Raw genomic sequence first — 15,416 nt, 5'->3', positions numbered from 1 at the left:
CTCCAACCAGGACATATGTTTCCTTGGTTTCTAATGGTTTTTCAGACATCTGTAAAACATTCTTCTAAGTGTTACATTTCAGGTACAAATTTGTGTGTGCTCCAAGGTGGTCACAATGTTCTTTAATGGCACAGTTTATTGAGCTGTGCCAGTATGTCTCTGGCAGTTGTGTCAGAAAGGTGTGCCACAAGTGTGCTGTGGTGCTTTTTATCACTGGCTGAGGTGGAAGTGAAGCAGCACTGGCTGGTGTGCACTTTCAGTTGTGAGTCCACCCAGGAACGAGGAGGGGAACACATGGGGGATGAGGTGGGGGTGGGGAAGAAGTATCAGCTGGAGTGTCTTGTGAAGCAGCCAGCCTGTGTATTGGAGTTGTGGCCATGACTACTGAGCTACTGGGGCAGCTCTGAGCTGTGAACTTTGAATTCAAGCTGTTTGTTTGTCTGCAAGTTCTTGGTGTTGTGCATAGAGGTTAGCACCTGCATGAATGTTGTGGAGTAATGGGTATCAGATGCAAGCTATGGTCTTGTCATTACCTCCATGCTGTGTACTGAATATGATGCCCAGGTGGATGATGTGGAGTCACCATCAATGAGTCTAAGCCATCATTTGCCGTTTTCTCACTGCTGAGTGTGGAGTACATCAGTATGGTTCTCAGCTGAGGCTACAAGAGGTCGATCATGCATATGAGCAATGTTGTTCTGTCAGTCATTGTGATTTGTAAGGCATTGTCTTCCTTGTTTTTTAGTGTCGCTTGCATCATGTGCATGTCATTCATTGAGTTGTGTTAAGTGTTGCCTACTGTGCATGAGCTGTTTGTCAGTTTTGTGGTCTCCTATAAGTGGTGGGGCCTGTTCTGTCACATCAAGTATCTTTTGTTCATTCCCATTTGTGAAATTAGTATCAAGTTCAGGTTGTTATTTGTTTACCTGTTCCGTAACCATGTGTTTTAAGTGGTGGAAAGGACTGTCATGATTAATTCATATGTTAAATTGCAACACTTCCTGCTGTTCCAGTACTTTTAAATATTGTTGTCTTTCAGACAGCTGGCATATGCTGTTGATTCTGTAAATTTCAGTGTGCTCGTTTGACCAATGTTATGTAAGTGAATGTAACTCCATCTTCGGTGCAGGAGTGTGGAACAGCAGCTGGTTGATGAAATGTAATAATACTGTACCAACAACTGTTATTTTGATATTGTTTTATTAGGCAACCAGTTTCAACATTCCGGTCATGTCTTCTTCAGGCCTGCCGCGTGAATGACACTAAGTAGCACTCATACACGTAAAACTGTCAAACTGTTTTGACAGACCTAGATGACTCCATATCACTTATGTGCCAGAAATTGTGAAATGACAGATGGAACAGTCATGGGTGTTTCACTCATCAGTTATTATTGATATCTTCAATGAGAGTTTCGAAATATGAATACTGGAAACAGCTCCCTCCTCCTCTGTCCATCCTGCTTCTTCAGTATATAGATTATACAATTTTAATTTGGTCACTTGGCAATGAGGTGTTATGGCAGTTTATCAATCATATGGATAGTATGCATCAAAACATCAGATTTGTAGAGGAATAGGAGGATGATGGGAAGTTTCTTTCTTCAATGTGCTGCATATACAGCAATAGAAATAAAAGAAGGATAAGAATAGCCTGGGGTTCTTCTGGACAAACTTAAAAAGTTTTCAAAATAAAGTTTCTAATGTGTCTAGAAAGAAAAGTTTAGTCAGTTTTTACTCAGGGCAAGGAGACATGTACTTTTAATGTGAAAACCATTCAAAAACTGAAGGCTACTCAGTGATGAAGGCAGAGATGCAAGTTGGGAACTACTAGGAGAGAGAGCAACTACTTCATATAACAGGAAATGCAGAGACTGTCATATGAATTTTAGTATATTAAACTTCGTTGCATTAAGCACAAGTAATTCTTAACAAGTCAATGTAGTAGTTTAATAGTACAGCTGCTTGACTTAATTAATGTACTCATCACGCAATTCCAGATCCCTAAATATTCTTTTTTGTGGTGGGTATTACAACATTTGATGAATGAGCAGTGTACAAAATGAGCACTGTGTATCCTAATCGTGTAAACACATTTCACACAGAGCAGTTGCGTTGCAACGAACAGCACACAAAGAGAAAAACTAGGTCTGGTAACTATATTACCAGTGCATTTGTATGGTATAACAAATTTAACTGCTCATGCAGTAAGCTGCATATTAGGAAAAATAATATGTATGAGTCTTACTGAAAACATTTCACTTTTTTAGATCTTAGTGATTTACCTGAATTACAGATGCATGGAACCTTATGCTTTCACTGTATTTTCTTGAAAAATAATAAAAATTATAGTACAACACTTTTTTGAGTCTCTGAAGAACAAATGCAATAAATGAAACAAAGTTTTGCTAAATTCAAGTACATAGCTTTCATCAACATTTTCTATGTCTACATAACAATGTTTGTAGACTTCTTTCTTAAAAAGAATGGCAAATATTTTATTCAGAAGAAGGAAAGTCTATAAAAGAAGGGAAAAACTTACTTGAAGAAAAGAGCCACGTCAGCATCATAAGCACCAACAGCAATATCAGGATACTGATTGTTGTCAAGGTCTACCCCACCAGTAACAGAAAACCCAAATGTTGTGATTCCATTGTATATGTTTTCACCATATATCACCTGAGAAGTTTCTTTCATAATGCCAGCATTTGATCCATGATAAATATAAACAGCTCCACCACCTCTGGGACCATCATATGGAGCACCAACAGCAATATCTGTAAATCACCAGAGGGAATAAATCACTATATTGTTATCAGATATTTTGCAATTTTATTGTGAAAAAATTAATAAACTTTATTACTAGAATATTCAGTTGAAGAACTATCTACAGATAAAACTGAAAATATGCCAATGCACAAAATTAAAAGGAAACAATGGGTTTTATGGTTTCAGTTCTCAAAGTTTCTCAAAATAAGTTAATTAGAAGACAGCAGAAAATAAAGGGAAAAAAAGTTAAATGGAGTTAAAAGGAACCATGCGTTGAAACTGTTTTTCATTCTGTGTGGTGGCTCAGCACGTTTAGCACATTTCCCTACTTTTTTTGACATGGCCTAACGGTCAGTCAGTTTCATATTCTATGGATTGTTTATATGTTAAATCACTATTATGAGGAATGAGTCAGTGTACATTCAAATAACAAATTAATTTGTAAGCATGGCTACAAGCTGACTGGTTTTTAATATACAGATGTGAATAAGTAATTTCTTACCAGCATTTTTACATGTTACACTAACAGAAATTCTTCTACAGAATAGGAGGAATTGCGGCATTATAGAAATATTTCGCCATAAATATAGTCTCTACAGATACACAGCTGCATGATACTTGTGTAATTTATCTGCTTGGGTGAGCTGGTGTGGTGGTTAAGGCAGAGTTCAAATCTCTGTCCAACTGTCTTCATTGATAACTTCTTAAATCATGTTATGTGACTGCCAGGATCTTTCCTTCAAGAGGTCATAGCTATCCAGGAACAAAAGTCCTGTTCTACAATTTGCCAAGTCAGGCGATTCAACTTGAATATTCTTAACTAATCATGGTAACCCACTGAAAATATATATTAGCTTAATAAATAAAAACCAATGATCAAAATGATTGTACAGGGGGGGAAATTATTTTTATGTTTAGGAGAAAGAAAAATATAGCTATTTAAATTAAGTAAATATTGTAAGAAATCAGGATTTTATGTAAAAGGCTCTCTAATGAGCTACTGTTTTCAGGAAAAAGATGCAACAAATTCTGTCACAACAATCTGATGACAGAACATGCTGATAACATTCACTTTGCTCAAGGTGGAAGTCAATATTAAACCCTAAAAATTTTGTAGATTTTCATATGATTCTGAGTTTTGCCAGATTTCAAGAAAACTTGGTAATATTTAGGGTTGCACACATTGATAACTTTTATCTCAGTGTAGTGAGATTTCTAGAATTGAGGTGCTTTGCGCTGGTGGGCTTTTGTCTTTTGCAGGTAACTGAACTTCAAAATGGGAACCAAAAGAGGGATTTAGCTGCTAGAAAAGGGCGAGTGGTGAGCTTTCAGGAATGCAGCTCCTTTCAATGGACCAGATGCTTTCAGTTCCTTTTTCCTTACCATCACACAAGAATGAAAGAAACACTTTCAGATGTTGCTAAATCTACCGGTACTAAACTACAGGAAGTGTGGAACAAAGCAAATACCCCTGTTAAGATGGGGGAGAATATCTGCGATGCTGTACAGTAGCTGTACAAAGAAAGCCAAAATCTGGATAAAGAGAGATCAAGAAACATGGATTAATCAAATGTGAAACAGCAGATTTGGAATGGTAATCTCTTTGAATTTTTTGATGTTTCTCAGCAAAATGTGATGGATATGACTACCGTATCACCAGAAAATAAAGAATTTCTTAGGTCACAAAGAGCAGATAGTTCTTATTTTCAAAGCAAAAACCTGTGTATATAAAAGAAGGGAAAAAAAGATTCAAATATGAATAAACATTATAAAGCTATCACTGAAATCAGTAAGACAGTTACACTGTAAGACTCATCTCCATTATCATCTAGTGATGAAGAGGCTGAATTTTTGCCTCCAGCAACTAAAAAGTTATGTTCAAATCCTAGGTTAAAACCTACTGATCAGGCACTCATGTGTCCTTTATGGATGATCAAAAGTATTCAGACACCTGGCTGAAAATGACTTAAAAACTCGTGGCACCCTCCATCGGTAATGCTGGAATTCAGTATGGTGTTGGCCCACCCTTAGACTCAATGACAGCTTCCACTCTTGCAGGCATATGTTCAGTCAGGTGCTGAAAGGTTTCTTGGGGAATGGTAGCCCATTCTTCATGGAGTGTTGCACTGAGGAGAGGTATTGATGCCAGTCTGTGGGGTCTGGCATGAAGTTGGTGTTCCAAAACATCCCAAAGGTGCAGAGCACTTGCCCGCGAAAGGCAAAGGTCCCGAGTTCGAGTCTCGGTCTGGCACACAGTTTTAATCTGCCCAGAAGTTTCATCCCAAAGGTGTTCTATAGCATTCAGGTCAGGACTCTGTGCAGGTCAGTCCGGTACAAGGATGTTATTGCCATGTAACCATTCTGCCACAGGCCGTGCATTATGAACAGGTGCTCAGTCTTCTTGAAAGATGCAATCACCATTCCCGAATTGCTCTTCAACAGTGGGAAGCAAGAAAGTGCTTAAAACATCAATGTAGGCCGGTGCTGTGATAGTGCCATGCAAAACAACAAGGGGTGCATGCCCCTTCCATGAAAAACACGACCACACAATAACACCACTGCCTCCAAATTTAACTGTTGGTACTACACACACTGGCAGATGATGTTCACCGGGCATTCGCCATACCCACACCCTGCCATCGGATCGCCACATTGTATACCATGATTCGTCACTCCACACAATGTTTTTCCGCTATTCAATCATCCAATGTTTATGCTTCTTACACCAAGCAGGGTGATGTTTGGCATTTACCAGTGTGATGTGTGGCTTCCCAGCAGCTGCTCAACCATGAAATCCAAGTTTTCTCACCTCCTGCCTAACTGTCATAGTACTTGCAGTGGATCCTGTGTGATGGCTTGGATAGATGTCTGCCTATTGCACATTATGACCCTCTTCAACTGTTGCCTATCTCTGTCAGTCAACAGACGAGGTCAGCCTGTACGCTTTTGTGGTGTATGTGTCCCTTCACATTTCCACTTCACTATCGCATTTGAAACAGTGGACCTAGGGATGTTTAGGAGTGTGGAAATCTTGCATACAGACACCCAATCTCCTGACCACATTCGAATTCTGTGAGTTCTATGTAACAACACATTCTTTTCTCTCACAATGTCTAATGACTACTGAGGTCGCTGATATGAAGTACCCGGCAGTAGGTGGCAGCAAAATGCACCTAATATGAAAAATGTGTGTTTTGGGGGGTGTCTGGATACTTTTGATGACATAGAGTATTTCAAAAATTTCCATATCTCCAGCTAGTGTTTACCAAGCTTGGGCAATCAATGGAAGTAAAACAACAAAGAAAATCAATTCCTCCCCAATTGGTCCTGCACTGGTATAGTAAGCCGTTGCCCTTAGTTGCCCATGGGAGTGTCAAAATATGGAAGATAAGAGTTTCAGTTCTAGTGAGTGGCACAGATTGTGAACATTTGGTTGGCATACCTGTTGCCTTGAAAGGTATTGATGATGAATAGCTGGCTGAACTAGTTATTGGGGAAATGGACTGATTTTGTCTATGTGACAATATCATCTATATATCTTCTGATACTATAGTGTCTAGTACAGGACTGATCTAAGGGACATGTACCAGAACTGAAATGGAATTCAGATAAACTTTGATGTTGTTGACTTTGAGTGTTGTGGCATACCATCAAGTAGTCCTGTCATCCACATTTTTCAGAAATTCCAAAGTCTGTAGGGTTCACTTGATAAGAAGTCATATACAGCAATGCCAGATGAGGAAAGTTCTAGTCAAGGCTTTCTAGAAGAACAGTACATGAAGATGGTTAACTACATCCAAATTGTTCTAAAAGATGGAAGTCATCCAAGAAAAGATTACAAAGATCTATCACAACTCTCGCTCCTGTGTGCAGGAGGTTGGTCTAAAAATGACTACAGTTCTAGGATCCCAGTGCTCTGCATCAAGAACAGTGGGTGGCAAAGGCAATACACACACATAAAATTGTCCTCTTCACTAAAAAGTTGAAAATTCCTTAACAAGAATTGAAATGAATGAAACAGGTTGCCCATTTTTTCAGCCACACCTATGTTCACTTTGTTTTGGCATAGGATTATATAGTTTTTATTCACATATTATGTATAAACCTTCTATATCTTTCTATATACATAGAAAATTGATACTTTTCCCTACACTTTTCTCTTCTTACTTTTATGAAAAGAATAATTTTTAAATTTTTGTTGTGTGAAATACTGATACAATTTATTATTTGTGTCATTCAACTGATTCAAATTGCTTGACATATCATCAGCTAAATGTGACATTTTCCAATAAAACAACAGTAATATGCTTTAGGTTTAGTTCAAACATAATTCATTATCTTTGTTTTTCATTCAGGGATTAAGCAGATGTTTTTTATGATTGATTTATTTTGCAATAATAGTATTAGAATGATTGTAATTTTTAACAGGTCAGTATTTAATAAAAGAAGTAGTCTGTCTTTTATCCTAGTTTACAGACATGCTATGTGACTCTTCCTTATAAATCCTAGTTCATTATAAGCTGCTAAGCTTGCCACTAACTAACCTTTAAATGAATATAAAGAGTTTTCTGTTTTAAAAAATATGTCACTTTATTTTTAGATAATGCAATTACTATTACATGTTCCTAAAAAGTTCAACAGTTTGCTGTAAATATCAGACCATTAAGTAAAAGTTTTGATGTATGCTATTTAGAAGGATAGGAAAGATAGTACAAATGTTTCTCAAACAATATAATGTACATGAGTCCCCGATTACTCCTTTTTTGGAAAAAAAATTCTCACTTTTCATGAAATGAACCTCTTGATTCAAGAATGACATATATTGCCACTACTTTACTGGTTATGTGATTTTTAGTTCTCTTGTTTATCTATTTAAATCAATTAAAGTCATCTATTGGTACCACAGAGTTTGGTTTCTCTTATTTACTATTTTCGTGTATGGATGGAATAAATTATAAGACTGAAATATTGTCTGTAAGTGGCACAAACCTCCATATCCATCTTTATTAATGTCTCCAATTGATGCTAGAGACAAACCAAATCTTGACTTGGAATTCACACCATCACGCCAATGGTTTTTGGTAAATCTGTTCTGCAACATTATATATCAACACAGATTATGAATAATAAAGATATTGTAACCAAATAAGTAAAAAAATCTTTACCTAAAAACTTATTTATGTGTACTGAGACAACAAGTTTCAGTGTAAAATACTGTTTGAAAAAGAAACAACTTTGAAATCAAGTAAGAACTTTAAAATACTGTGGGAGGTTCAATTAACCAAGTGATGATTTATGAAACACTTATTACAGGGATTGAAAAATTACCAAAATAACTGCAAAGGAATCAGTTTACCAGTTTTACACAAGATGAAAAAGAAAGTTCACACTACCATTCCTGCTTCTTGGTAAATAACGTATATGCGTCCTGTTTCATATTTTCCTTCATTGTTAGGAAGAGTGTAAAGTGGTGCTCCAATCACAATATCATCAGTGTTGTCTCCATTCATATCAGCAATGCAAATTGCATATCCAAAATAAGCACCCAATTGCTCTCCAGTAAATTCATCAACAACATCCAGAGTTTCTGTATACAGAATGACCTGTAATCAAAGGAGGTTTATGCAGCTATTCTTAATGTTATGTCTATTTATTTTTATGTATTGACACTGATTGTGTGTTCTGTAGATTCACAACATTAATAAGTCTGGATCTGAAACACGTACGTAAATGTTACAATGAAAGATGGTATTATATTGAAATGCAGATCTGCATTACATGGATGTTAGTTTATTAGTGAAGACTAAATTGTCATTATAGATACAGAGTATAAAATTGTAGACAGTATATTGTATACTTCAATATTGAACTGGACCATGTATCAGATAGTAATTACTCTTTGCTGTGGATCAGGTTCTGCACTAAACATTTGCACACTCAATTGTTGGAATATGAAACCCATAGATTAAAAAAATAAACATCATAATACTGCCTTTGAGATCAGTACTTGTGTAATTTTATAATGTTCAGTTTATTTTCTCATGATTTTATAAGAAAAGAATGTTGCTAATGAAATGTAATTAGAACCACGTTTGCAACATGCAAATATCTAAAAAATAATAGGTTGAGGAGTAATTTAACTGTAGATAAAACTCAGTTTACTTTGGTAATGATCACAACTTATATAAAAAACTGAAAAGCCTTCTAAACTATTACAGCACTGGCACAAAATCTAATAAAAGCTGCATAGCTATAAAAAGTAATCACCTTTCAACAATTTATTGTTCATTACAAAGTCTAGAGGATGGAGTACACACTAAAACTTTAAATGATGTTAAACTTGTTGTGTCAGTTTATAATCCAAGTATTAAATATTTAAATTGGGTCTTAAATCAAAATTCCAAAACATTCAAACAATTGAAAATCCAGGATTGATTGTAACAATATTGTGAAAAGGAAAGTTGCTACTCGCCATATAGCAGAGATGCTGAGTCACAGATAGGCACAACAAAAAGACAGTCACAAATAATAGCTTTCAGTGAGTAAGGCCTTCATCAGAATTGGACAGCAATCACACGCGCACACACTGAGGCCTCAGTTGCCTGGGACTGCAGTCGTGTGTGTGTGTGTGTGTGTGTGTGTGTGTGTGTGTGTGTGTGTTTCATTTTCACAATATTGTTCCAAAACATTCTTAATTTTCATTTGATGATGGCATCCTCTTTTAATTTTTATAACATGGAAACAATCACATAAGGCAAGATCTCTGTGATTGCTGGTGTCAGAGAGGTACCTTTTTTATGTTAGAATCATGGTTCTAGTTTTTGTTATCTTTTTGACAAGAGGGTCAGGTTATCGTAGTAGATGGAGCAGGAAGCCTGGCTAAAGACAGAAATTAATGACCTGGTTGAAATAGGAGTAGCAACTACACACATGATTGTGTGTTTTGTGTAGGTCCTACAGCACCGTGATCAGCCCTGATTTTACATCACTATGAGCCATGTAAATACTGAGTTGAGCAGGCTGCTGCTGACTGAGTGCAGTGCTGATACAATTAGCATATGGGGGATGTACTAGACACAGCCTACATCTGAGTAAGAGAGGGAAAAATAAGTTAGCTGAGCTTCTTGGAGAAAATGTACAGAGGGCCACCATCACATAAGGCAAGATCTCTGTGATTGCTGGTGTCAGAGAGGTGCCTTTTTTATGTTAGAATCATGGTTCAAGCACCCTGTTATGAAAGAAGTTAAAATGACAGAACAGCTCACAAAATGCTTAAGAATGAACAGAAAAGTAAAGTTAGCTTATTTCATTGGAATATTAGAGGACTGAGTAATAATGCAGAACAACTTACACTCTAGCGTCTTACTCATGAGAAAAGGAGAATTTTTTACACATATAAGACATAACACAAATTCAAAAACTTAGATAAGTGGATTTTGTAGTTATCACCACATAGAAGTGCATGCTTATGAATTAATACTGAAAAATAGTTCTTTTAATTACAACTGTTTATAAGTCCCCACCAAGATATTTTGAACTATTTATATGAGGAATTTGGATTACTTCCAATGCTATCTGTTCAACAGCGGCAAGCAGATTATGGCCTGTAGTGATTTCAATGATTTTTTAAAGGATTCTGATAGGGAAAGCAATTTGGAAATCTTATTTGGATCCTAAAATCTGATCTACTGGCTACATTTCCGACACTGGTGGATAAAGACAGTTGGACCCTAACAGATAATAGTTTCTTTGATTGATGATGCTCAAAGCAAGGAAAAACTGTATACCTAGCAACAAATGCTCTGCTGCTCATGAGACACAGTTAGTAATGATAAATAAGATAGTGCCTTATGGTATTGATACTCCTCAGTGGAACTCATTTAAAATAATTAATGACTCCAAAACAAATGTTTTAAAAGTAGTTTACTAGAGATGATCTGGGGTGAAGTTTATTACAGATTAAATGCTGACACAAAATTATATCTATTCCATGATAACATCATATAATTACTTGAAAATAGTTTTGCACATAAGCCACTCAAAAAGAACATTAAACAACCATGTAAAAAAACCATGGTAGAAGAATCAAATATCTGTATACATGGATCCACAGCCACTGCAAATTTCATTGTCGTGAATAGATTAGCAATTATATGAAGAGCAGAAACAGCTGAAATTAAGTGTTTTTAATTTTGAAATAAATCCTTTATTTCACAAATTTTTGCTATTAGCTAATTTTGCCCCCCTGGAGATTTTCAAGGTACGCAAATTTGAGTTACAAGGGTAAAATGATGAATGCAACCCTTATGCATTTCTTTGTCACCATGCCAGTGTTAGCCACACTGAATTTGTTGGTTCACATAAAAAAATGTGAATGACCTGCCACTTTACATTCAACAAGCAGAACTGATGCTTTCTGCAGATGATACTTGTGTTGTGATAAATCTAATTAGAGAGAAAGCAACAGCATATATGATAAATGATATTTTCCAAAGAATTATATAGTGACTCCCAGAAAATGGATTCTCCCTAAAGTTCTGTACAGCAAATAAATTCACACCAACAATTGATGAAGCATATGAACAGGAGTCAGCAAAGAGGATACAATGCTCCAAATTTTTTTGTTGTAAGTATAGATAAAAATATATTTAGATAATAGATAAAAAAAACTAGATATAGATAAGGTATGTATAGATAAAAAAAGAAGAAGTATAGTTCCGAGCTTCTCAAACAATTAAGTTCAGCTACTTTTGCTCTTCATAGTGGGGTAACTGCTAATCTTGGAAACAAATCACTCAATCTCATGACATATTTTGCATCTTTACTTTCAATAAGTCTTATGGAATTATTTTCTGGGGTAACACATCACTTAGAAAGAAAGTATTGATTGCACAAAAACAAGCTGTAATAATAATATGTGGTATTCACCCACAGTCACTGTGTAGGTATCTCTACAAGGAAGTAGGCAAAATTTCAACTTGGTGTAATGACTTGCAGGCCTCTATAAACATGTATAAATACAAGACAGTAGCACCTTGTGGTACACTCTGTCTGATTGTTTCTAATTCTGTGAGCCTGTTGTTTTTGTTTGACATGGAACTTGATTGATTCATTGATTGATTTTAACAGGAGAGCTAAAACAGCTTAGGTGTGACCCACCACTGTCCGCACCAAAACTAGGTTTATTGTGCGGTATAGCTCCCTGTATATCTAGCAAAGACAACCAGTGCCCTTAAATAGTGCAAGGAGTCCCTCTACCAGTTTTTTTTGTTAGACACAATTTCTTCAGGTCTAGTTGTCCTGAAGATTCTGTATCTTTTTCTCTCCAATGCCATGCATTTGAAGATTATGTGTGATGCACTTTCTTCACCCTCATCACAGATCCTACATTTAGGGTCCCCTTCTGTTATACCCATTGTGTGTAGGTGTTTTTTGAAGTTCCCATTGCCAGTCATCAGTCCAGTCATGAGTGTAATCTCTTTCCTGTTCAATCCCAGGATGACAGAGCTTCTTTTAAAACATGGCTTGGGCATCATTACCTTAGCATGTTTTTGTCTATGGACCTTGGTCCAATATCCTACGAGCTGTTTCCTAAGCCAGTTCCATAGTTCTAATTTGATCGTAGCCTTGGTGATTGTCAGGACAGACTCTGGTACAATCAATGGAGTTATTGCCCCCATCCTAGCCTATCTATCAGCTTATTCATTGCCACAGATCCCTGAGGGGCCAGGGACCCACACTAGGTTCACGCTATTGCTTCCCCCTAGCTCCACCAGAGCCCTGTGGCAATCTGCAACAACCTTAGATCTTGTTGCAGGAGCTGCCAATAATTTCAGGGCTGCCTGGCTGTCTGAATAGATGAAGATGCTATGGCCATTGTAGCACCTATGCATATTCTCCTCCACACGTGCCATGATTGCAGTAATTTCAGCTTGGAATACAGAGGCCAGTTTCCCTAGAGATATACTCTCCAGTCTTGGCTAACCCTGTACAACCCTGCCCCAATGCCTTGGTCTGTTATCGATCATCGGTGAACCAGACGATGTCCCCCATACAGTGTCAAACTGTTTTCTCTCACTGCTCCCTACTTCCAATTATTATGCTGTAAGGCTTGTTGAAGCAGTTAGGAATTATTATATAGTTGGCAGGCATTTCCCCGGCCATACCTATATTTACCTCACTCACTATGTTAGTGCGTGATTCTGAATATCCGAATGAGACCCACTTTTGGCCAGTTTTAAGTCTGTGTGCCCCAGCTGCTGCCTCCATCTTAACCCAAAGGTGAAGTGGAGGCATATCCAGCATGGCTTCCATTCCAGCGGTTGGTGTGCTGCTAATTCCACCTGTTACGGCTAAGCAGGCCAATCTCTGCACCTTAGCAAGCTCTTTAGCAGCAACCCGCTTTTCTACCTCCTTCCACCACACTACAGCCCCATAGGAAATCCTAGGTCTAACCACTGTGGTGTATATCCAGTGACATGGAACTTACATACTTTGCTTCCTGTCATTCCAATAAGATAAAAACCATGGACTTGCCATGTCTGCTACTCCACGTATTTGTAAGTATTTTTGTAAGGCTCATAGCAGTTGGAAAAAAGAGCTGTGTGTTTAATCATTTAAAAATTCAATTGTGCGTGCGTGTGTGTGTGTGTGTGTGTGTGTGTGTGTGTGTGTGTGTGTGTGTGTGTGTGTGTGAGAGAGAGAGAGAGAGAGAGAGAGAGAGAGAGAGAGAGAGAGAGAGAGAAATTGACACATTTATTTCATAATGCTGCATCACAAGGCACATCAGTAGGAGACAGTTAAATAAGAACATGTAACATAGATTGAACACATTGCAATCAGAGATTCACAAACAATTGAAATAAAATCAGCTCATATATTCCCAAATAACAATGGCAACAAAAATAAAAATGAGATAAAAGGATATGAAGAAAAGATTCAATGGAATATGGCAATAAATAAAAACATGGAATCAAGCCAGATTGGAATCTGTTATATGAGACAATACTGAAATCTTCCAAGCACAGTTGTTAAGTACCTTGCCAAAGAGTCTACCACCTCGAGGCATACCAACAGCAGTACCACTGCTGCCATCTCCAGTGAAGTCCCCAGCTGCCATTGAGTATCCAAGGTATGAGTTGTCCAATATCACTGGTCCTTCAGTTGTTTTAGAAATGTCAGGTTTGTCATGCAAACTCTGTGAATACACCTGTCCTAAAAGAGAATGGTTCCTGTAATATATGCTCTGTACCATATACTACCTTTGTTAGGAAACATTCTTCCATCTTTCTGTCTCATCCAATTAAACATAAAAAATTTAGCTTCTACATAAGGACACTACTATAACACATGCTCAGCTGTAATAATACACTATCCAGCAAAGAAATACTTTCTAAAACAGAAAGACTAGTATAAAAATAAGAAATTAATAAACCAACACTAGAATAATGTTGAAAGTGAGGTAAGTATCGAGATGAAGTTGAGAAGGCTCGAGGACCTCTCTGTGATTTGATGAAAACCTATAATTTTCAGGACAAAAACAGTGTATCAAAAAGTTTCACACTGTGCAAAACTTATCCTTCATCTTGAATTGGATATCACAGGACTTCCCACTTGTTATGTTTAGTGAATGGGTCATGGAGAATGTGACTGTTGGCATTGAAATATAGTTGCTTCTTTATACAAAAAAAAAAAAAAAAAAAAAAAAAAAAAAAAAAAAAAAAAAAAAAAAAATGGAATCTGTCCAGTTTATTTAGACATGAACTAATAGCTTACAGGTCCCTACACCCCAAATATAAGACAAATTTAGAGAGTAACACTGCTTTTCACTGTCACAGAATCTTTACATTAATTCTTCTTACAACTTCTTTTTTTTCAAAGATAACCAAACAATATTTACTGGAATAGTTCCTCACCACACATCTTAAAGAAATTTATGAAGTGAAAATACAGATCTAAAGGAACTCAAGGGTAGGAACAGCAAACAGAAATGAGGAAACTAACCACTCACTTTTAACTGATTTACATATGGTACATTGACACACTTCACAACACAGAGATGTTATTAGCTGTTGCATTGTCTTTCTTTTTATAATGTACATACACATACACAAACACAGCCAAACAGATGCCCAAGTGCATGCACCAGCACCCACATGGCAACACTTAACTCATGCCCCATCTATGATCCATGGTTAGATGTGTCTATCAGTGTGGTTACGTGTGTGTGTGTGTGTGTGTGTGTGTGTGTGTGTGTACTTACTATAGAAGGAGAGCTGTAACCAGCAACATCTATGCCCTGTTAGTTGTTTTTATGTACTATGCACTAAAACTGAGAAATTGTCTTTCCATATTTTTGTTTATTGTTTGCCAAGTAAGGTTCATTTACATGTAAATAGTTAGTCTAAGACAGAGATGAAATCAGCCATGCTGAATGAGCATCCAGGACAAATTAACAAATGATAAAAACTGTTTTAGTTTCATAGCTTGCAATTCTTTCTTTACTTGTTCTCTGTGGATATATGGAATGGGATAATGTTTGGCTTTGAATGTATCATGCAGTTTAACTTGAAATTCATACATAAAACTGGACATAGCTGTTATCAATCAGTAATTGTGTCATCATATTTACAATGTTTCAGTCTATAG

At 36.8% G+C, this 15,416-nt stretch overlaps 1 protein-coding gene across 1 annotated transcript in view; it reads right to left on the bottom strand.

Annotated features, from left to right (window-relative positions):
- Window positions 1-15,416, bottom strand: part of LOC124790034 (integrin alpha-PS2-like) — a 434,380-nt gene that overhangs the window by 49,323 nt on the left and 369,641 nt on the right. The window contains exons 7-10 of the mRNA XM_047257589.1: window positions 13,807-13,982; window positions 8,162-8,371; window positions 7,758-7,860; window positions 2,542-2,776 (exon numbers count right to left, since the gene is read on the bottom strand). Of these exons, the coding sequence (XP_047113545.1) occupies window positions 2,542-2,776; window positions 7,758-7,860; window positions 8,162-8,371; window positions 13,807-13,982 (724 nt within the window). The remainder of the gene's footprint in view (window positions 1-2,541; window positions 2,777-7,757; window positions 7,861-8,161; window positions 8,372-13,806; window positions 13,983-15,416) is intronic.

This window comes from Schistocerca piceifrons, chromosome 3 (assembly GCF_021461385.2).
Source record: "Schistocerca piceifrons isolate TAMUIC-IGC-003096 chromosome 3, iqSchPice1.1, whole genome shotgun sequence".
Taxonomy (NCBI): Eukaryota; Metazoa; Arthropoda; class Insecta; order Orthoptera; family Acrididae; genus Schistocerca; species Schistocerca piceifrons.
The sequence above is the reverse complement of the archived record's forward strand: the minus strand, read 5'-3'. Positions and strand labels throughout refer to the sequence as shown.